This window comes from Lampetra fluviatilis, unplaced genomic scaffold (genome assembly GCF_964198595.1).
Source record: "Lampetra fluviatilis unplaced genomic scaffold, kcLamFluv1.1 SCAFFOLD_460, whole genome shotgun sequence".
NCBI lineage: Eukaryota > Metazoa > Chordata > Hyperoartia > Petromyzontiformes > Petromyzontidae > Lampetra > Lampetra fluviatilis.
Window position 1 is genome coordinate 55,001 of NW_027621666.1, and position 22,500 is coordinate 77,500.

Sequence of the window (22,500 nt, forward strand, 5' to 3'; positions counted from 1 at the left end):
GAATGGGTGAGTTGGTGGGTTGGTGAGTGGGTGAATGAGTGAGTGGATGGGTGAGTGGGTGAGTGGGTGAGTGAGTGGGTCGGTCGGTGAGTGGGTGAGTGGGTGGGTGAGTGGGTGAGTGAGTGGGTGAGTGAGTGGGTGGGTGAGTGGGTGAGTGGGTGAGTGGGTGAGTGGGTGAGTAGGTGAGTGGGTGGGTGGGTGAGTGGGTGGGTGAGTGGGTGAGTGGGTGAGTGAGTGGGTGAGTGAATGGGTGAGTGGGTGAGTGACTGGGTGAGTGGGTGGGTGGGTGAGTGGGTGAGTGGGTGAGTGAGTGGGTGGGTGAGTGAGTGGGTGAGTGGATGGGTGAGTGGGTGGGTGAGTGGGTGAGTGAGTGGGTGGGTGGGTGAGTGAGTGAGTGAGTGGGTTAGTGGGTGGGTGAGGGGATGGGTGGGTGAGTGGGTGAGTGGGTGGGTGAGTGGGTGGGTGAGTGGGTGGGTGAGTGGGTGAGTGAGTGGGTGAGTGGGTGGGTGGGTGAGTGGGTGGGTGAGTGGGTGAGTGGGTGGGTGAGTGGGTGGGTGGGTGAGTGGGTGAGTGGGTGAGTGAGTGGGTGAGTGGGTGGGTGAGTGGATGGGTGAGTAGGTGAGTGGGTGAGTGAGTGGGTGAGTAGGTGAGTGGGTGAGTGGGTGGGTGAGTGGGTGGGTGGGTGAGTGGGTGAGTGGGTGGGTGGGTGGGTGGGTGAGTGAGTGGGTGAGTGAGTGGGTGGGTGAGTGGGTGGGTGAGTGGGTGAGTGGCTAAGTTAATGGGTGAGTGGGTGAGTGAGTGGGTGAGTGAGTGGGTGGGTGAGTGGGTGGGTGAGTAGGTGGGTGAGTGGGTGAGTGGGTGGGTGCGTGCGTGGGTGCGTGGGTGAGTGGGTGGGTGAGTGGGTGAGTCAGTGGGTGATTGGGTGGGTAAGTGGGTGGGTGAGTGAGTGGGTGGGTGGGTGAGTGGGTGAGTGGGTGGGTGGGTGAGTGGGTGAGTGGGTGAGTGAGTGGGTGAGTGAGTGGGTGGGTGTGTGGGTGAGTAGGTGAGTGAGTGGGTGAGTGGGTGAGTGGAAGGGTGAGTGGGTGAGTGACTGGGTGAGTGGGTGGGTGGGTGAGTGGGTGAGTGGGTGAGTGAGTGGGTGAGTGGGTGGGTGGGTGAGTGGGTGAGTGGGTGAGTGAGTGGGTGAGTGGGTGAGTGGGTGGGTGAGTGGATGGGTGAGTAGGTGAGCGGGTGAGTGAGTGGGTGAGTAGGTGAGTGGGTGAGTGGGTGGGTGAGTGGGTGGGTGAGTGGGTGAGTGGGTGGGTGGGTGGGTGGGTGAGTGAGTGGGTGGGTGAGTGGGTGGGTGAGTGGGTGGGTGGCTAAGTGAATGGGTGAGTGGGTGAGTGAGTGGGTGAGTGAGTGAGTGGGTGGGTGGGTGGGTGGGTGAGTGGGTGGGTGGGTGAGTGGGTGGGTGAGTGGGTGAGTGAATGAGTGAGTGGATGAGTGAGTGGGTGGGTGAGTGGGTGAGTGAGTGGGTGAGTGGGTGGGTGGGTGGGTGAGTGGGTGAGTGGGTGGGTGAGTGAGTGGGTGGGTGAGTAGGTGAGTGGGTGAGTGGGTGGGTGAGTGGGTAGGTGGGTGAGTGGGTGAGTGCGTGGGTGAGTGAGTGGGTGAATGGGTGAGTGGGTGGATTGGTGAGTGGGTGAATGAGTGAGTGGATGGGTGAGTGGGTGAGTGGGTGAGTGAGTGGGTCGGTCGGTGAGTGGGTGAGTGGGTGGGTGAGTGGGTGAGTGAGTGGGTGAGTGAGTGGGTGGGTGAGTGGGTGAGTGAGTGGGTGAGTGGGTGAGTGGGTGAGTAGGTGAGTGGGTGGGTGGGTGAGTGGGTGAGTGAGTGGGTGAGTGGGTGAGTGGGTGAGTGAGTGGGTGAGTGGGTGAGTGACTGGGTGAGTGGGTGGGTGGGTGAGTGGGTGAGTGGGTGAGTGAGTGGGTGGGTGAGTGAGTGGGTGAGTGGGTGGGTGAGTGGGTGGGTGAGTGGGTGAGTGAGTGGGTGTGGTGGGTGAGTGAGTGAGTGAGTGGGTTAGTGGGTGGGTGAGTGGATGGGTGGGTGAGTGGGTGAGTGGGTGGGTGAGTGGGTGGGTGAGTGGGTGAGTGAGTGGGTGAGTGGGTGGGTGGGTGAGTGGGTGGGTGAGTGGGTGAGTGGGTGGGTGAGTGGGTGGGTGAGTGGGTGAGTGGGTGAGTGGGTGGGTGAGTGGGTGAGTGGGTGGGTGAGTGGATGGGTGAGTAGGTGAGTGGGTGAGTGAGTGGGTGAGTAGGTGAGTGGGTGAGTGGGTGGGTGAGTGGGTGGGTGAGTGGGTGAGTGGGTGGGTGGGTGGGTGAGTGAGTGAGTGGGTGAGTGAGTGAGTGGGTGAGTGGGTGGGTGAGTGGGTGAGTGGGTGGGTGGCTAAGTTAATGGGTGAGTGGGTGAGTGAGTAGGTGAGTGAGTGGGTGAGTGAGTGGGTGGGTGAGTGGGTGGGTGAGTAGGTGGGTGAGTGGGTGAGTGGGTGGGTGCGTGCGTGGGTGCGTGGGTGAGTGGGTGGGTGAGTGAGTGGGTGAGTCAGTGGGTGATTGGGTGGGTAAGTGGGTGGGTGAGTGAGTGGGTGAGTGAGTGGGTGAGTGAGTGGGTGGGTGAGTGGGTGAGTGGGTGAGTGAGTGGGTGAGTGGGTGAGTGGAAGGGTGAGTGGGTGAGTGACTGGGTGAGTGGGTGGGTGGGTGAGTGGGTGAGTGGGTGAGTGAGTGGGTGAGTGGGTGGGTGGGTGAGTGGGTGAGTGGGTGAGTGAGTGAGTGGGTGGGTGGGTGAGTGGATGGGTGGGTGAGTGGGTGAGTGGGTGGGTGAGTGGGTGGGTGAGTGGGTGGGTGAGTGGGTGAGTGGGTGAGTGGGTGGGTGGGTGAGTGGGTGGGTGAGTGGGTGAGTGGGTGGGTGAGTGGGTGGGTGAGTGGGTGAGTGGGTGAGTGAGTGGGTGAGTGGGTGAGTGGGTGGGTGAGTGGATGGGTGAGTAGGTGAGTGGGTGAGTGAGTGGGTGAGTAGGTGAGTGGGTGAGTGGGTGGGTGAGTGGGTGGGTGAGTGGGTGAGTGGGTGGGTGGGTGGGTGAGTGAGTGAGTGGGTGAGTGAGTGAGTGGGTGAGTGGGTGGGTGAGTGGGTGAGTGGGTGGGTGGCTAAGTTAATGGGTGAGTGGGTGAGTGAGTAGGTGAGTGAGTGGGTGAGTGAGTGGGTGGGTGAGTGGGTGGGTGAGTAGGTGGGTGAGTGGGTGGGTGCGTGCGTGGGTGCGTGGGTGAGTGGGTGGGTGAGTGAGTGGGTGAGTCAGTGGGTGATTGGGTGGGTAAGTGGGTGGGTGAGTGAGTGGGTGAGTGAGTGGGTGAGTGAGTGGGTGGGTGAGTGGGTGAGTGGGTGAGTGAGTGGGTGAGTGGGTGAGTGGAAGGGTGAGTGGGTGAGTGACTGGGTGAGTGGGTGGGTGGGTGAGTGGGTGAGTGGGTGAGTGAGTGGGTGAGTGGGTGGGTGGGTGAGTGGGTGAGTGGGTGAGTGAGTGGGTGAGTGGGTGAGTGGGTGGGTGAGTGGATGGGTGAGTAGGTGAGTGGGTGAGTGAGTGGGTGAGTAGGTGAGTGGGTGAGTGGGTGGGTGAGTGGGTGGGTGGGTGAGTGGGTGAGTGGGTGGGTGGGTGGGTGAGTGAGTGGGTGGGTGAGTGGGTGGGTGAGTGGGTGAGTGGGTGGGTGGCTAAGTGAATGGGTGAGTGGGTGAGTGAGTGGGTGAGTGAGTGGGTGAGTGAGTGAGTGGGTGGGTGAGTGGGTGGGTGAGTAGGTGGGTGAGTGGGTGAGTGGGTGGGTGCGTGCGTGGGTGCGTGGGTGAGTGAGTGGGTGAGTGAGTGGGTGAGTGAGTGAGTGGGTGGGTGAGTGGGTGGGTGAGTAGGTGGGTGAGTGGGTGAGTGGGTGGGTGCGTGCGTGGGTGCGTGGGTGAGTGGGTGAGTGGGTGGGTGAGTGGGTGAGTGGGTGAGTGAGTGGGTGAGTGAGTGGGTGAGTGAGTGGGTGGGTGAGTGGGTGAGTGAGTGGGTGAGTGGGTGAGTGGAAGGGTGAGTGGGTGAGTGACTGGGTGAGTGGGTGGGTGGGTGGGTGAGTGGGTGAGTGGGTGAGTGAGTGGGTGAGTGAGTGGGTGGGTGAGTAGGTGAGTGGGTGAGTGGGTGGGTGAGTGGGTGGGTGAGTGGGTGAGTTCGTGGGTGAGTGAGTGGGTGAATGGGTGAGTGGGTGGGTGGGTGAGTGGGTGAGTGGGTGAGTGAGTGGGTGAGTGGGTGAATGAGTGAGTGGATGGGTGAGTGGGTGAGTGGGTGAGTGAGTGGGTCGGTCGGTGAGTGGGTGAGTGGGTGGGTGGGTGAGTGGGTGAGTGAGTGGGTGAGTGGGTGAGTGAGTGACTAGGTGAGTGGGTGGGTGGGTGGGTGGGTGAGTGGGTGGGTGAGTGAGTGGGTGAGTGAGTGGGTGAGTGGGTGAGTGAGTGGGTGGGTGGGTGAGTGGGTAAGTGGGTGAGTGGGTGGGTGAGTGGGTGGGTGAGTGGGTGAGTGGGTGGGTGGGTGGGTGAGTGAGTGGGTGGGTGAGTGGGTGAGTGAGTGGGTGGGTGAGTGGGTGGGTGGGTGGGTGAGTGGGTGGGTGAGTGGGTGAGTGGGTGGGTGAGTGGGTGGGTGAGTGGGTGAGTGGGTGAGTGAGTGGGTGAGTGAGTGGGTGAGTAGGTGAGTGGGTGAGTGGGTGGGTGAGTGGGTGGGTGGGTGAGTGGGTGAGTGGGTGGGTGGGTGGGTGAGTGAGTGGGTGAGTGAGTGGGTGGGTCAGTGGGTGGGTGAGTGGGTGAGTGGGTGGGTGGCTAAGTGAATGGGTGAGTGGGTGAGTGAGTGGGTGAGTGAGTGGGTGAGTGAGTGGGTGGGTGAGTGGGTGGGTGAGTAGGTGGGTGAGTGGGTGAGTGGGTGGGTGCGTGCGTGGGTGCGTGGGTGAGTGGGTGGGTGAGTGGGTGGGTGAGTGGGTGAGTGGGTGGGTGGCTAAGTTAATGGGTGAGTGGGTGAGTGAGTAGGTGAGTGAGTGGGTGAGTGAGTGGGTGGGTGAGTGGGTGGGTGAGTAGGTGGGTGAGTGGGTGGGTGCGTGCGTGGGTGCGTGGGTGAGTGGGTGGGTGAGTGAGTGGGTGAGTCAGTGGGTGATTGGGTGGGTAAGTGGGTGGGTGAGTGAGTGGGTGAGTGAGTGGGTGAGTGAGTGGGTGGGTGAGTGGGTGAGTGGGTGAGTGAGTGGGTGAGTGGGTGAGTGGAAGGGTGAGTGGGTGAGTGACTGGGTGAGTGGGTGGGTGGGTGAGTGGGTGAGTGGGTGAGTGAGTGGGTGAGTGGGTGGGTGGGTGAGTGGGTGAGTGGGTGAGTGAGTGGGTGAGTGGGTGAGTGGGTGGGTGAGTGGATGGGTGAGTAGGTGAGTGGGTGAGTGAGTGGGTGAGTAGGTGAGTGGGTGAGTGGGTGGGTGAGTGGGTGGGTGGGTGAGTGGGTGAGTGGGTGGGTGGGTGGGTGAGTGAGTGGGTGGGTGAGTGGGTGGGTGAGTGGGTGAGTGGGTGGGTGGCTAAGTGAATGGGTGAGTGGGTGAGTGAGTGGGTGAGTGAGTGGGTGAGTGAGTGAGTGGGTGGGTGAGTGGGTGGGTGAGTAGGTGGGTGAGTGGGTGAGTGGGTGGGTGCGTGCGTGGGTGCGTGGGTGAGTGGGTGGGTGAGTGAGTGGGTGAGTCAGTGGGTGATTGGGTGGGTAAGTGGGTGGGTGAGTGAGTGGGTGGGTGGGTGAGTGGGTGAGTGGGTGGGTGAGTGGGTGAGTGGGTGAGTGAGTGGGTGAGTGAGTGGGTGAGTGAGTGGTTGGGTGAGTGGGTGAGTGAGTGGGTGAGTGGGTGAGTGGAAGGGTGAGTGGGTGAGTGACTGGGTGAGTGGGTGGGTGGGTGAGTGGGTGAGTGGGTGAGTGAGTGGGTGAGTGAGTGGGTGGGTGAGTAGGTGAGTGGGTGAGTGGGTGGGTGAGTGGGTGGGTGAGTGGGTGAGTTCGTGGGTGAGTGAGTGGGTGAATGGGTGAGTGGGTGGGTGGGTGAGTGGGTGAGTGGGTGAGTGAGTGGGTGAGTGGGTGAATGAGTGAGTGGATGGGTGAGTGGGTGAGTGGGTGAGTGAGTGGGTCGGTCGGTGAGTGGGTGAGTGGGTGGGTGGGTGAGTGGGTGAGTGAGTGGGTGAGTGGGTGAGTGAGTGACTAGGTGAGTGGGTGGGTGGGTGGGTGGGTGAGTGGGTGGGTGAGTGAGTGGGTGAGTGAGTGGGTGAGTGGGTGAGTGAGTGGGTGGGTGGGTGAGTGGGTAAGTGGGTGAGTGGGTGGGTGAGTGGGTGGGTGAGTGGGTGAGTGGGTGGGTGGGTGGGTGAGTGAGTGGGTGGGTGAGTGGGTGAGTGAGTGGGTGGGTGAGTGGGTGGGTGGGTGAGTGGGTGGGTGAGTGGGTGAGTGGGTGGGTGAGTGGGTGGGTGAGTGGGTGAGTGGGTGAGTGAGTGGGTGAGTGAGTGGGTGAGTAGGTGAGTGGGTGAGTGGGTGGGTGAGTGGGTGGGTGGGTGAGTGGGTGAGTGGGTGGGTGGGTGGGTGAGTGAGTGGGTGAGTGAGTGGGTGGGTCAGTGGGTGGGTGAGTGGGTGAGTGGGTGGGTGGCTAAGTGAATGGGTGAGTGGGTGAGTGAGTGGGTGAGTGAGTGGGTGAGTGAGTGGGTGGGTGAGTGGGTGGGTGAGTAGGTGGGTGAGTGGGTGAGTGGGTGGGTGCGTGCGTGGGTGCGTGGGTGAGTGGGTGGGTGAGTGAGTGGGTGAGTCAGTGGGTGATTGGGTGGGTGAGTGGGTGGGTGAGTGAGTGGGTGAGTGAGTGGGTGGGTGGGTGGGTGGGTGGGTGAGTGGGTGAGTGGGTGGGTGAGTGGGTGAGTGAGTGGGTGAGTGAGTGGGTGGGTGAGTGGGTGAGTGAGTGGGTGAGTGGGTGAGTGGGTGGGTGAGTGGGTGAGTGGGTGGGTGAGTAGGTGAGTGGGTGGGTGAGTGAGTGGGTGAGTGGGTGAGTGACTGGGTGAGTGGGTGGGTGGGTGAGTGGGTGAGTGGGTGAGTGAGTGGGTGAGTGAGTGGGTGGGTGAGTAGGTGAGTGGGTGAGTGGGTGGGTGAGTGGGTGGGTGGGTGAGTGGTTGAGTTCGTGGGTGAGTGAGTGGGTGAATGGGTGAGTGGGTGGGTTGGTGAGTGAATGAATGAGTGGATGGGTGAGTGGGTGAGTGGGTGAGTGAGTGGGTCGGTCGGTGAGTGGGTGAGTGGGTGGGTGGGTGAGTGGGTGAGTGGGTGAGTGGGTGAGTGAGTGAGTGAGTGAGAAGGTGAGTGGGTGGGTGGGTGAGTGGGTGGGTGGGTGAGTGAGTGGGTGAGTGAGTGGGTGAGTGAGTGGGTGAGTGGGTGAGTGACTGGGTGAGTGGCTGAGTGGGTGAGTGAGTGGGTGGGTGGGTGAGTGGGTGAGTGGGTGGGTGAGTGGGTGGGTGAGTGGGTGAGTGGGTGGGTGGGTGGGTGAGTGAGTGAGTGGGTTAGTGGGTGGGTGAGTGGATGGGTGGGTGAGTGGGTGAGTGGGTGGGTGAGTGAGTGAGTAGGTGAGTTGGTGGGTGGGTGAGTGGGTGGGTGAATGCGTGAGTGAGTGGGTGAGTGGGTGAGTGACTGGGTGAGTGGGTGGGTGGGTGGGTGAGTGGGTGAGTGAGTGGGTGAGTGAGTGGGTGGGTGAGTAGGTGAGTGGGTGAGTGGGTGGGTGAGTGGGTGGGTGGGTGAGTGGGTGAGTGCGTGGGTGAGTGAGTGAGTGGGTGAATGGGTGAGTGGGTGGGTTGGTGAGTAGGTGAATGAGTGAGTGGATGGGTGAGTGGGTGAGTGGGTGAGTGAGTGGGTCGGTCGGTGAGTGGGTGAGTGGGTGGGTGAGTGGGTGAGTGAGTGGGTGAGTGAGTGGGTAGGTGAGTGGGTGAGTGAGTGAGTGAGTGGGTGAGTGGGTGAGTGAGTGAGTGAGTGGGTGAGTGGGTGAGTGGGTGAGTGAGTGAGTGAGTAGGTGAGTGGGTGGGTGGGTGAGTGGGTGGGTGAGTGGGTGAGTGGGTAAGTGAGTGGGTGAGTGGGTGAGTGGGTGAGTGACTGGGTGAGTGGGTGGGTGAGTGGGTGAGTGGGTGAGTGAGTGGGTGAGTGAGTGGGTGAGTGGGTGGGTGGGTGAATGGGTGAGTGAGTGGGTGAGTGGGTGAGTGGGTGGGTGAGTGGATGGGTGAGTAGGTGAGTGGGTGAGTGAGTGGGTGAGTAGGTGAGTGGGTGAGTGGGTGGGTGAGTGGGTGGGTGGGTGAGTGGGTGAGTGGGTGGGTGGGTGAGTGAGTGGGTGAGTGAGTGGGTGGGTGAGTGGGTGGGTGAGTGGGTGAGTGGGTGGGTGCGTGCGTGGGTGCGTGGGTGAGTGGGTGGGTGAGTGAGTGGGTGAGTCAGTGGGTGATTGGGTGGGTGAGTGGGTGGGTGAGTGAGTGGGTGGGTGGGTGAGTAGGTGAGTGGGTGGGTGAGTTGGTGAGTGAGTGGGTGAGTGAGTGGGTGGGTGAGTGGGTGAGTGGGTGAGTGAGTGGGTGAGTGGGTGAGTGAGTGGGTGAGTGGGTGAGTGGGTGGGTGAGTGAGTAGGTGAGTGGGTGGGTGGGTGGTGAGTAAACGATGTTGAGTATGGGCAGTGTTGAGTCTATGGTGCAGTGTTGAGTCTATGGTGCAGTGTTGAGTCTATGGTGCAGTGTTGAGTCTATGGTGCAGTGCTGAGTCTATGGTGCAGTGTTGAGTCTATGGTGCAGTGTTGAGTCCATGGTGCAGTGTTGAGTCTATGGTGCAGTGCTGAGTCTATGGTGCAGTGTTGAGTCTATGGTGCAGTGTTGAGTCTATGGTGCAGTGTTGAGTCTATGGTGCAGTGTTGAGTCTATGGTGCAGTGTTGAGTCTATGGGCAGTGTTGAGTCGATGGGCAGTGTTGAGTCTATGGTGCAGTGTTGAGTCTATGGTGCAGTGTTGAGTCTATGGTGCAGTGCTGAGTCTATGGTGCAGTGCTGAGTCTATGGTGCAGTGTTGAGTCTATGGGCAGTGTTGAGTCGATGGTGCAGTGTTGAGTCTATGGTGCAGTGTTGAGTCTATGGTGCAGTGTTGAGTCTATGGGCAGTGTTGAGTCTATGGTGCAGTGTTGTGTCTATGGTGCAGTGTTGAGTCTATGGTGCAGTGTTGAGTCTATGGGCAGATCTCTGTATGGTGAGTCTATGGGTCTCTGTGTGGTGAGTCTATGGGTCTCTGTGTGATCAATATGTGGGTCTCTGTGTGGTGAGTCTATGGGTCTCTGTGTGATGAGTCTATGGGTCTCTGTGTGGTGAGTCTTTGGGTCTCTGTGTGGTGAGTCTGTGGATCTCTGTGTGATGAGTCTATGTGTCTCTGTGTGGTGAGTCTTTGGGTCTCTGTGTGATGAGTCTATGGGTCTCTTTGTGGTGAGTCTGTGGATCTCTGTGGGGTGAGTCTGTGGGTCTCTGTGTGGTGAGTCTATGGGTCTCTGTGCGGTGAGTCTGTGGGTCTCTGTGTAATGAGTCTGTGGGTGTCTGTGTGGTGAGTCTGTGGGTCTCTGTGTGGTGAGTCTGTGGGTCTCTGTGTGGTGAGTCTGTGGGTCTTTGTGTGGTGAGTCTGTGGGTCTCTGTGTGCTGAGTCTGTGGGTCTCTTGCGTGGTGAGTCTGTGGGTCTCTGTGTGGTGAGTCTGTGGGTCTCTATGTGGTGAGTCTGTGGGTCTCTGCGTGGTGAGTCTGTGGGTCTCTGTGTGGTGAGTCTGTGGGTCTCTGTGTGGTGAGTCTGTGGGTCTCTGTGTGGTGAGTCTGTGGGTCTCTGTGTGGTGAGTCTGTGGGTCTCTGTGTGGTGAGTCTGTGGGTCTCTGTGTGGTGAGTCTGTGGGTGAGTCTGTGGGTGAGTCTGTGGGTCTCTGTGTGGTGAGTCTGTGGGTGAGTCTGTGGGTGAGTCTGTGGGTGAGTCTGTGGGTGAGTCTGTGGGTGTCTGTGTGGTGAGTCTGTGGGTGAGTCTGTGGGTGAGTCTGTGGGTGAGTCTGTGGGTGAGTCTGTGGGTGAGTCTGTGGGTCTCTGTGTGGTGAGTCTGTGGGTGAGTCTGTGGGTGAGTCTGTGGGTGAGTCTGTGGGTGAGTCTGTGGGTGAGTCTGTGGGTCTCTGTGTGGTGAGTCTGTGGGTCTCTGTGTGGTGAGTCTGTGGGTCTCTGTGTGGTGAGTCTGTGGGTCTCTGTGTGGTGAGTCTGTGGGCCTCTGTGTGGTGAGTCTGTGGGTCTCTGTGTGGTGAGTCTGTGGGTCTCTGTGTGGTGAGTCTGTGGGTCTTTGTGTGGTGAGTCTGTGGGTCTCTGTGTGGTGATTCTGTGGGTCTCTGTGTGGTGAGTCTGTGGGTCTCTGTGTGGCGAGTCTGTGGGTCTCTGTGTGGTGAGTCTGTGGGTCTCTGTGTGATGAGTCTGTGGGTCTCTGTGTGGTGAGTCTGTGGGTCTCTGTGTGGTGAGTCTGTGGGTTTCTGTGTGATGAATCTGTGGGTCTCTGCGTGGTGAGTCTGTGGGTCTCTGTGTGGTGAGTCTGTGGGTCTCTGTGTGATGAATCTGTGGGTCTCTGCGTGGTGAGTCTGTGGGTCTCTGTGTGGTGAGTCTGTGGGTCTCTGTGTGATGAGTCTGTGGGTCTCTGTGTGGTGAGTCTGTGGGTCTCTGTGTGGTGAGTCTGTGGGTCTCTGTGTGATGAATCTGTGGGTCTCTGTGTGGTGAGTCTGTGGGTCTCTGTGTGGTGAGTCTGTGGGTCTCTGTGTGATGAATCTGTGGGTCTCTGTGTGGTGAGTCTGTGGGTCTCTGTGTGGTGAGTCTGTGGGTGAGTCTGTGGGTGAGTCTGTGGGTCTCTGTGTGGTGAGTCTGTGGATGAGTCTGTGGGTGAGTCTGTGGGTGAGTCTGTGGGTGAGTCTGTGGGTGAGTCTGTGGGTGAGTCTGTGGGTCTCTGTGGGGTGAGTCTGTGGGTGAGTCTGTGGGTGAGTCTGTGGGTGAGTCTGTGGGTGAGTCTGTGGGTCTCTGTGTGGTGAGTCTGTGGGTGAGTCTGTGGGTGAGTCTGTGGGTGACTTTCTCGTTGCTAGGTTGACTCTGGGTGACTCCTTGCTGGTCGACTCGTTGCTCGCTCCCCAAAATGTCGCGTCAACCATCCTCCAACATTCGCTCCATGCAGGTGAGGAACACGTGGCCTGCACTTGCCCCTACAGCCCTGCTGGAGGCTACCTGGGCCACCTTTGCCTGTGTAACTGCACTTGCCCCTACAGCCCTGCTGGAGGCTACCTGGGGCCACCTTTGCCTGTGTAGCTGCACTTGCCCCTACAGCCCTGCTGGAGGCTACCTGGGGCCACCTTTGCCTGTGTAACTGCACTTGCCCCTACAGCCCTGCTGTAGGCTACCTGGGGCCACCTTTGCCTGTGTACCTGCACTTGCCCCTACATCCCTGCTGGAGGCTACCTGGGGCCACCTTTGCCTGAGTCTCTTAGCAGTGCACTTGCCCCTACACCCCTGCCGGAGGCTACCTGGGCCACCTTTGCCTGTGTAACTGCACTTGTCCCTACAGCCCTGCTGGAGGCTACCTGGGGCCACCTTTGCCTGAGTCTCTTAGCAGTGCACTTGCCCCTACACCCCTGCCGGAGGCTACCTGGGCCACCTTTGCCTGTGTAACTGCACTTGCCCCTACAGCCCTGCTGTAGGCTAGCTGGGGCCACCTTTGCCTGTGTACCTGCACTTGCCCCTACATCCCTGCTGGAGGCTACCTGGGGCCACCTTTGCCTGAGTCTCTTAGCAGTGCACTTGCCCCTACACCCCTGCCGGAGGCTACCTGGGCCACCTTTGCCTGTGTAACTGCACTTGTCCCTACAGCCCTGCTGGAGGCTACCTGGGGCCACCTTTGCCTGTGTAACTGCACTTACCCCTACAGTCCTGCTGGAGGCTACCTGGGGCCACCTTTGCCTGTGTAACTGCACTTACCCCTACAGTCCTGCTGGAGGCTATCTGGGCCACCTTTGCCTGTGTAACTGCACTTGCCCCTACAACCCTGCCGTAGGCTACCTGGGACCACCTTTGCCTGTGTAACTGCACTTGCCCCTACATCCCTGCTGAAAGCTACCTGGGGCCACCTTTGCCTGTGTAACTGCACTTGCCCCTACAGCCCTGCTGGAGGCTACCTGGGGCCACCTTTGCCTTAGTCTCTTAGCAGCGCACTTGCCCCAACACCCCTGCCGGAGGCTACCTGGGGCCACCTTTGCCTGTGTAACTGCACTTGCCCCTACAGCCCTGCTGGAGGCTACCTGGGGCCACCTTTGCCTGTGTAACTGCACTTACCCCTACAGTCCTGCTGGAGGCTATCTGGGCCACCTTTGCCTGTGTAACTGCACTTGCCCCTACAGCCCTGCCGTAGGCTACCTGGGACCACCTTTGCCTGTGTAACTGCACTTGCCCCTACATCCCTGCTGAAAGCTACCTGTGCCACCTTTGCCTGTGTAACTGCACTTGCCCCTACATCCCTGCTGGAGGCTACCTGGGGCCACCTTTGCCTGAGTCTCTTAGCAGCGCACTTGCCCCTACACCCCTGCTGGAGGCTACCTGGGGCCACCTTTGCCTGTGTAACTGCACTTGCCCCTACATCCCTGCTGGAGGCTACCTGGGGCCACCTTTGCCTGAGTCTCTTAGCAGCGCACTTGCCCCTACACCCCTGCTGTAGGCTACCTGGGGCCACCTTTGCCTGTGTACCTGCACTTGCCCCTACAGCCCTGCCGTAGGCTACCTGGGCCACCTTTGCCTGAGTCTCTTAGCAGTGCACTTGCCACTACAGCCCTGCTGTAGGCTAGCTGGGGCCACCTTTGCCTGTGTACCTGCACTTGCCCCTACATCCCTGCTGGAGGCTACCTGGGGCCACCTTTGCCTGTGTAACTGCACTTGTCCCTACAGCCCTGCTGGAGGCTACCTGGGACCACCTTTGCCTGTGTAACTGCACTTGCCCCTACATCCCTGCTGAAAGCTACCTGGGGCCACCTTTGCCTGTGTAACTGCACTTGCCCCTACAGCCCTGCTGGAGGCTACCTGGGGCACCTTTGCCTGAGTCTCCTAGCAATGCACTTGCCCCTACAGCCCTGATGGAGGCTATCTGTGCCACCTTTGCCTGTGTAACTGCACTTGCCCCTACAGCCCTGCTGGAGGCTACCTGGGGCCACCTTTGCCTGAGTCTCTTAGCAGCGCACTTGCCCCTACAGCCCTGCCGTAGGCTACCTGGGACCACCTTTGCCTGTGTAACTGCACTTGACCCTACAGCCCTGCTGGAGGCTACCTGGGGCCACCTTTGCCTGAGTCTCTTAGCAGCGCACTTGCCCCTACAGCCCTGCTGGAGGCTATCTGTGCCACCTTTGCCTGTGTAACTGCACTTGCCCCTACAGGCCTGCTGGTGGCTACCTGGGGCCACCTTTGCCTGAGTCTCTTAGCAGCGCACTTGCCCCTACAGCCCTGCTGAAAGCTACCTGGGGCCACCTTTGCCTGTGTCTTTGTGCCCCCCAGGCGTCCATGAACATTCCCATGGGAGGCCTCAAGCCCGGAGCGGTGCCCCCAGGGCTCCGCAGAGACGCCCCAGGGCCCAGCGAAGATTCACAGGTGAGTACGTGTCACACACACACACACACAACACGTGTCACACACACACACAACACGTGTCACACACACACACACACAACACGTGTCACACACACACAACACGTGTCACACACACACACAACACGTGTCACACACACACACAACACGTGTCACACACACACACACACAACACGTGTCACACACACACACAACACGTGTCACACACACACACACACAACACGTGTCACACACACACACACACAACACGTGTCACACACACACACACAACACGTGTCACACACACACACACAACACGTGTCACACACACACACACAACACGTGTCACACACACACACACACAACACGTGTCACACACACACACACACACAACACGTGTCACACACACACACAACACGTGTCACACACACACAACACGTGTCACACACACACACACAACACGTGTCACACACACACACACAACACGTGTCACACACACACACAACACGTGTCACACACACACACACACAACACGTGTCACACACACACACACAACACGTGTCACACACACACACACACACAACACGTGTCACACACAACACGTGTCACACACACACAACACGTGTCACACACACACACAACACGTGTCACACACAACACGTGTCACACACACACACAACACGTGTCACACACACACACAACACGTGTCACACACACAACACGTGTCACACACACACACACACAACACGTGTCACACACAACACGTGTCACACACAACACGTGTCACACACACACACACACACACAACACGTGTCACACACACACACACAACACGTGTCACACACACACACACACAACACGTGTCACACACACAACACGTGTCACACACACACACAACACGTGTCACACACACACACACACACACGTGTCACACACACACACAACACGTGTCACACACACACAACACGTGTCACACACACACAACACGTGTCACACACACAACACGTGTCACACACACACACAACACGTGTCACACACACACACACACAACACGTGTCACACACACACAACACGTGTCACACACACACAACACGTGTCACACACAACACACACAACACGTGTCACACACACACACAACACGTGTCACACACACACACAACACGTGTCACACACACAACACGTGTCACACACACAACACGTGTCACACACACAACACGTGTCACACACACACACACACACACAACACGTGTCACACACACACACACACACAACACGTGTCACACACACACACACAACACGTGTCACACACACACACAACACGTGTCACACACACACAACACACGTGTCACACACACACACACAACACGTGTCACACACACACACACAACACGTGTCACACACACACACAACACGTGTCACACACACACACACACAACACGTGTCACACACACACACACAACACGTGTCACACACACACACAACACGTGTCACACACACACAACACGTGTCACACACACACACAACACGTGTCACACACAACACGTGTCACACACACACACACACAACACGTGTCACACACACACACACAACACGTGTCACACACACACACAACACGTGTCACACACACACAACACGTGTCACACACACACACACACAACACGTGTCACACACACACACAACACGTGTCACACACACACACACACAACACGTGTCACACACACACACAACACGTGTCACACACACACACACAACACGTGTCACACACACACAACACGTGTCACACACACACACAACACGTGTCACACACACACACACAACACGTGTCACACACACACAACACGTGTCAAACACACACACACACAACACGTGTCACACACACACACACAACACGTGTCACACACACACAACACGTGTCACACACACACACAACACGTGTCACACACACACACACAACACGTGTCACACACACACACAACACGTGTCACACACCCACACACAACACGTGTCACACACACACACACAACACGTGTCACACACACAACACGTGTCACACACACACACACAACACGTGTCACACACACACACACAACACGTGTCACACACACACACACAACACGTGTCACACACACAACACGTGTCACACACACACACACACAACACGTGTCACACACACACACACACAACACGTGTCACACACACACACACAACACGTGTCACACACACACACAACACGTGTCACACACCCACACACAACACGTGTCGCACACACACACACACAACACGTGTCACACACACACAACACGTGTCACACACACACACACACAACACGTGTCACACACACACAACACGTGTCACACACACACACAACACGTGTCACACACACACAACACGTGTCACACACACACACAACACGTGTCACACACACACACACAACACGTGTCACACACACAACACGTGTCACACACACACACAACACGTGTCACACACACACACAACACGTGTCACACACACACACACACAACACGTGTCACACACACACAACACGTGTCACACACACACACACAACACGTGTCACACACACACACAACACGTGTCACACACACACACACAACACGTGTCACACACACACACACACACAACACGTGTCACACACACACAACACGTGTCACACACACACACACACACAACACGTGTCACACACAACACGTGTCACACACACACACACAACACGTGTCACACACACACACACACACAACACGTGTCACACACACAACACGTGTCACACACAACACGTGTCACACACACACAACACGTGTCACACACACACACACACACAACACGTGTCACACACAACACGTGTCACACACAACACGTGTCACACACACACAACACGTGTCACACACACACACACACACAACACGTGTCACACACACACACACACACAACACGTGTCACACACACAACACGTGTCACACACAACACGTGTCACACACACCACAACACGTGTCACACACACACACACAACACGTGTCACACACACACACACACACAACACGTGTCACACACACAACACGTGTCACACACAACACGTGTCACACACACACAACACGTGTCACACACACACAACACGTGTCACACACACACACACAACACGTGTCACACACACACACACAACACGTGTCACACACACACAACACGTGTCACACACACACAACACGTGTCACACACACACACACACAACACGTGTCACACACACACAACACGTGTCACACACACAACACGTGTCACACACACACACGTGTCACACACACACACAACACGTGTCACACACACACACACAACACGTGTCACACACACACAACACGTGTCACACACACAACACGTGTCACACACACACACAACACGTGTCACACACACACACACAACACGTGTCACACACACAACACGTGTCACACACACACACACACAACACGTGTCACACACACAACACGTGTCACACACACACACACAACACGTGTCACACACACACACAACACGTGTCACACACACACACAACACGTGTCACACACACACACAACACGTGTCACACACACACACAACACGTGTCACACACACACAACACGTGTCACACACACACAACACGTGTCACACACACACACACACAACACGTGTCACACACACAACACGTGTCACACACACACACAACACGTGTCACACACACACACACACACACAACACGTGTCACACACACACACACACAACACGTGTCACACACACACACACACACAACACGTGTCACACACACACACACACACAACACGTGTCACACACACAACACGTGTCACACACACACACAACACGTGTCACACACACACACAACACGTGTCACACACACACACACACACAACACGTGTCACACACACACACACAACACGTGTCACACACACACACAACACGTGTCACACACACACACACACAACACGTGTCACACACACAACACGTGTCACACACACAACACGTGTCACACACACACACAACACGTGTCACACACACACACAACACGTGTCACACACACACACACACAACACGTGTCACACACACACACACAACACGTGTCACACACACACACACACAACACGTGTCACACACACACACACACACACACAACACGTGTCACACACACAACACGTGTCACACACACACACAACACGTGTCACACACACACACAACACGTGTCACACACACACACACACACACAACACGTGTCACACACACACACACAACACGTGTCACACACACACACACAACACGTGTCACACACACACACACAACACGTGTCACACACACACACACAACACGTGTCACACACACACACACAACACGTGTCACACACACACACACACAACACGTGTCACACACACAACACGTGTCACACACACAACACGTGTCACACACACACACAACACGTGTCACACACACACACAACACGTGTCACACACACACACAACACGTGTCACACACACACACACACAACACGTGTCACACACACACACAACACGTGTCACACACACACACAACACGTGTCACACACACACACAACACGTGTCACACACACACACAACACGTGTCACACACACACACACACAACACGTGTCACACACACACACAACACGTGTCACACACACACACACACACACACAACACGTGTCACACACACAACACGTGTCACACACACACAACACGTGTCACACACACACACACACACACACACAACACGTGTCACACACACACACAACACGTGTCACACACACACACAACACGTGTCACACACACACACACAACACGTGTCACACACACAACACGTGTCACACACACACACACACAACACGTGTCACACACACAACACGTGTCACACACACAACACGTGTCACACACACAACACGTGTCACACACACAACACGTGTCACACACACACACAACACGTGTCACACACACACACACACAACACGTGTCACACACACACAACACGTGTCACACACACACACACAACACGTGTCACACACACACACACACAACACGTGTCACACACACACACAACACGTGTCACACACACACACACAACACGTGTCACACACACACACACACACACAACACGTGTCACACACACACAACACGTGTCACACACACACACACACAACACGTGTCACACACACACACACACACAACACGTGTCACACACACACACAACACGTGTCACACACACACACACACAACACGTGTCACACACACACACACAACACGTGTCACACACACACACACAACACGTGTCACACACACACGTGTCACACACACACACACAACACGTGTCACACACACAACACGTGTCACACACACACACACACAACACGTGTCACACACCCACACAACACGTGTCACACACACAACACGTGTCACACACACACAACACGTGTCACACACACACACAACACGTGTCACACACACACACAACACGTGTCACACACACACAACACGTGTCACACACACACACAACACGTGTCACACACACACACACACAACACGTGTCACACACACACACACAACACGTGTCACACACACACACACACAACACGTGTCACACACACACACACAACACGTGTCACACACACACACACAACACGTGTCACACACACACACACACACAACACGTGTCACACACACACACACACACGTGTCACACACACACACAACACGTGTCACACACACACAACACGTGTCACACACACACACAACACGTGTCACACACACACACACAACACGTGTCACACACACACGCAACACGTGTCACACACACAACACGTGTCACACACACACACACACGTGTCACACACACACACACACACACACAACACGTGTCACACACACACACAACACGTGTCACACACACACACAACACGTGTCACACACACACACACACAACGTGTCAACACACACAACACGTGTCACACACACACACACAACACGTGTCACACACACACACACAACACGTGTCACACACACACACACAACACGTGTCACACACACACACACAACACGTGTCACACACACACACACAACACGTGTCACACACACACACAACACGTGTCACACACACACAACACAACACGTGTCACACACACACAACACGTGTCACACACACACACACAACACGTGTCACACACACACACAACACGTGTCACACACACACACAACACGTGTCACACACACACACACAACACGTGTCACACACACACACACAACACGTGTCACACACACACACAACACGTGTCACACACACACAACACGTGTCACACACACACACACACACACAACACGTGTCACACACACACACACACACACACACAACACGTGTCACACACACACACACACACGTGTCACACACACACACACAACACGTGTCACACACACACACACAACACGTGTCACACACACACACACACAACACGTGTCACACACACACACAACACGTGTCACACACACACAACACGTGTCACACACACACACACACACAACACGTGTCACACACACACACACAACACGTGTCACACACACACACACAACACGTGTCACACACACACACACAACACGTGTCACACACACACACAACACGTGTCACACACACACAACACGTGTCACACACACACACACAACACGTGTCACACACACACACAACACGTGTCACACACACACACAACACGTGTCACACACACAACACGTGTCACACACACACACAACACGTGTCACACACACAACACGTGTCACACACACACACACACAACACGTGTCACACACACACACACAACACGTGTCACACACACACACACAACACGTGTCACACACACACACACAACACGTGTCACACACACACACAACACGTGTCACACACACACAACACGTGTCACACACACACACACACAACACGTGTCACACACACACACACAACACGTGTCACACACACACACACACACACAACACGTGTCACACACACACACACAACACGTGTCACACACACACACACAACACGTGTCACACACACACAACACGTGTCACACACACACACACAACACGTGTCACACACACACACAACACGTGTCACACACACACACAACACGTGTCACACACACACACACAACACGTGTCACACACACACACACAACACGTGTCACACACACACACAACACGTGTCACACACACACAACACGTGTCACACACACACACACACGAACACGTGTCACACACACACACACAACACGTGTCACACACACACACACACACACACAACACGTGTCACACACACACACACACACGTGTCACACACACACACACAACACGTGTCACACACACACAACACGTGTCACACACACACACACAACACGTGTCACACACACACAACAACACGTGTCACACACACACAACACGTGTTGATGGTGATGATGGTGGTGATGATGGTGGTGATGATGGTGGTGATGATAGTGATGATGTTGATGGTGATGATGGTGGTGATGATGGTGGTGATGATGGTGGTGATGATGGTGGTGATGATGGTGGTGATGATAGTGGTGATGATGGTGGTGATGATGGTGGTGATTATGGTGGTGATGATGGGTGGTGATTATGGTGGTGATGATGGTGGTGATGATGGTGGTGGTGATGATGGTGATGATGATGGTGATGTTGGTGATGATTATGGTGGTGATGATGGTGATGATGATGATGATGTTGGCCCCATTGTACCTGACCCCTGACCCCGTGACCCAGTGCCAGCTGGGGGTCATCTTAGTCGCGGTTTTGGTGACCCCACAAGCTCCTGACCCCTCACCATAGAATAGATAATATCGATCGGCTAAACTCAGCACCCCTATTAATCAGCCCAACTTCTGCCCCCACTTTGTTCTCCAATATTCACCCTCCCCCCTCCCTCTCTCTCCCACATAATGAATCGATGTCATCAATCGGCTTCACTCAACAGAACCCCAACCTCCCCCCCTCCCCCCCTACCTTGCCCCCCCCCCCCCTCTCTCTTGCCCTATAGAGTCGCATTTCTCTATTAGATCTCTTCACTTGATACTGGTAGGAACGAAGTGAACCATCCTACAATAGATTATATCGTCCGTCCGTCCATCCGTCCGTCCGTGTAGCAGCATCGCCCCCGACTGCAAACACTTGGCATGACCCTACAAAAACCTTTAGACTCAGCGAGGCTTTCCTGGCTAAACAAGTGTAACATTCCCTTATCATTCCCTGAGATAGTTTTTAATTAAAACATTTAAATTAAAAATTAACTCACAGCGCCCTAAAGCCTACAGCTAGGCCTAAAGCCTAGACCTAGGCCTCAAACTCTCCCTTCGTATCGTCCGATTAGGTGTATCAACATCGCCCCCTACTGCAAACACTTGGCAGGACCCTACAAAAACCTTTAGACTCAGCGAGGCTTTCCTGGCTAAACAAGTGTAACATTCCCTTATCATTCCCTGAGATAGTTTTTAATTAAAAAAACCTTTAGACTCAGTGAGGCTTTCCTGGCTAAACAAGTGTAATAATACATTATATATTATTTGGTTAATCGTTCCTACCAGCCCACCCCGCAGGGACCTGTTTACAGTAATTTTAGCTGTAACGGCTCCACCTGACGACGGACGCTTGTGTTGCCTCCGAAACGTCGTGATTTTTATTGTTTAATTTTTTTATTAATTTTAATTTAATTTTTTACCTACACGGTGACTTTACCGAAAGAACTCAGAGTATGAATCCTTGCAGTCACGAAAGCTTCAAATCTAG

General features: G+C 56.1%; 1 protein-coding gene across 1 annotated transcript in view; it reads left to right on the forward strand.

The window, feature by feature from the left end:
• Positions 1–22,500, forward strand: part of SMPX (small muscle protein X-linked) — a 23,171-nt gene that overhangs the window by 409 nt on the left and 262 nt on the right. Inside the window, exons 2-3 of the mRNA XM_078885731.1 lie at positions 11,151–11,239; positions 13,597–13,689. Of these exons, the coding sequence (XP_078741857.1) occupies positions 11,201–11,239; positions 13,597–13,689 (132 nt within the window). The 5' untranslated portion in view covers positions 11,151–11,200. The remainder of the gene's footprint in view (positions 1–11,150; positions 11,240–13,596; positions 13,690–22,500) is intronic.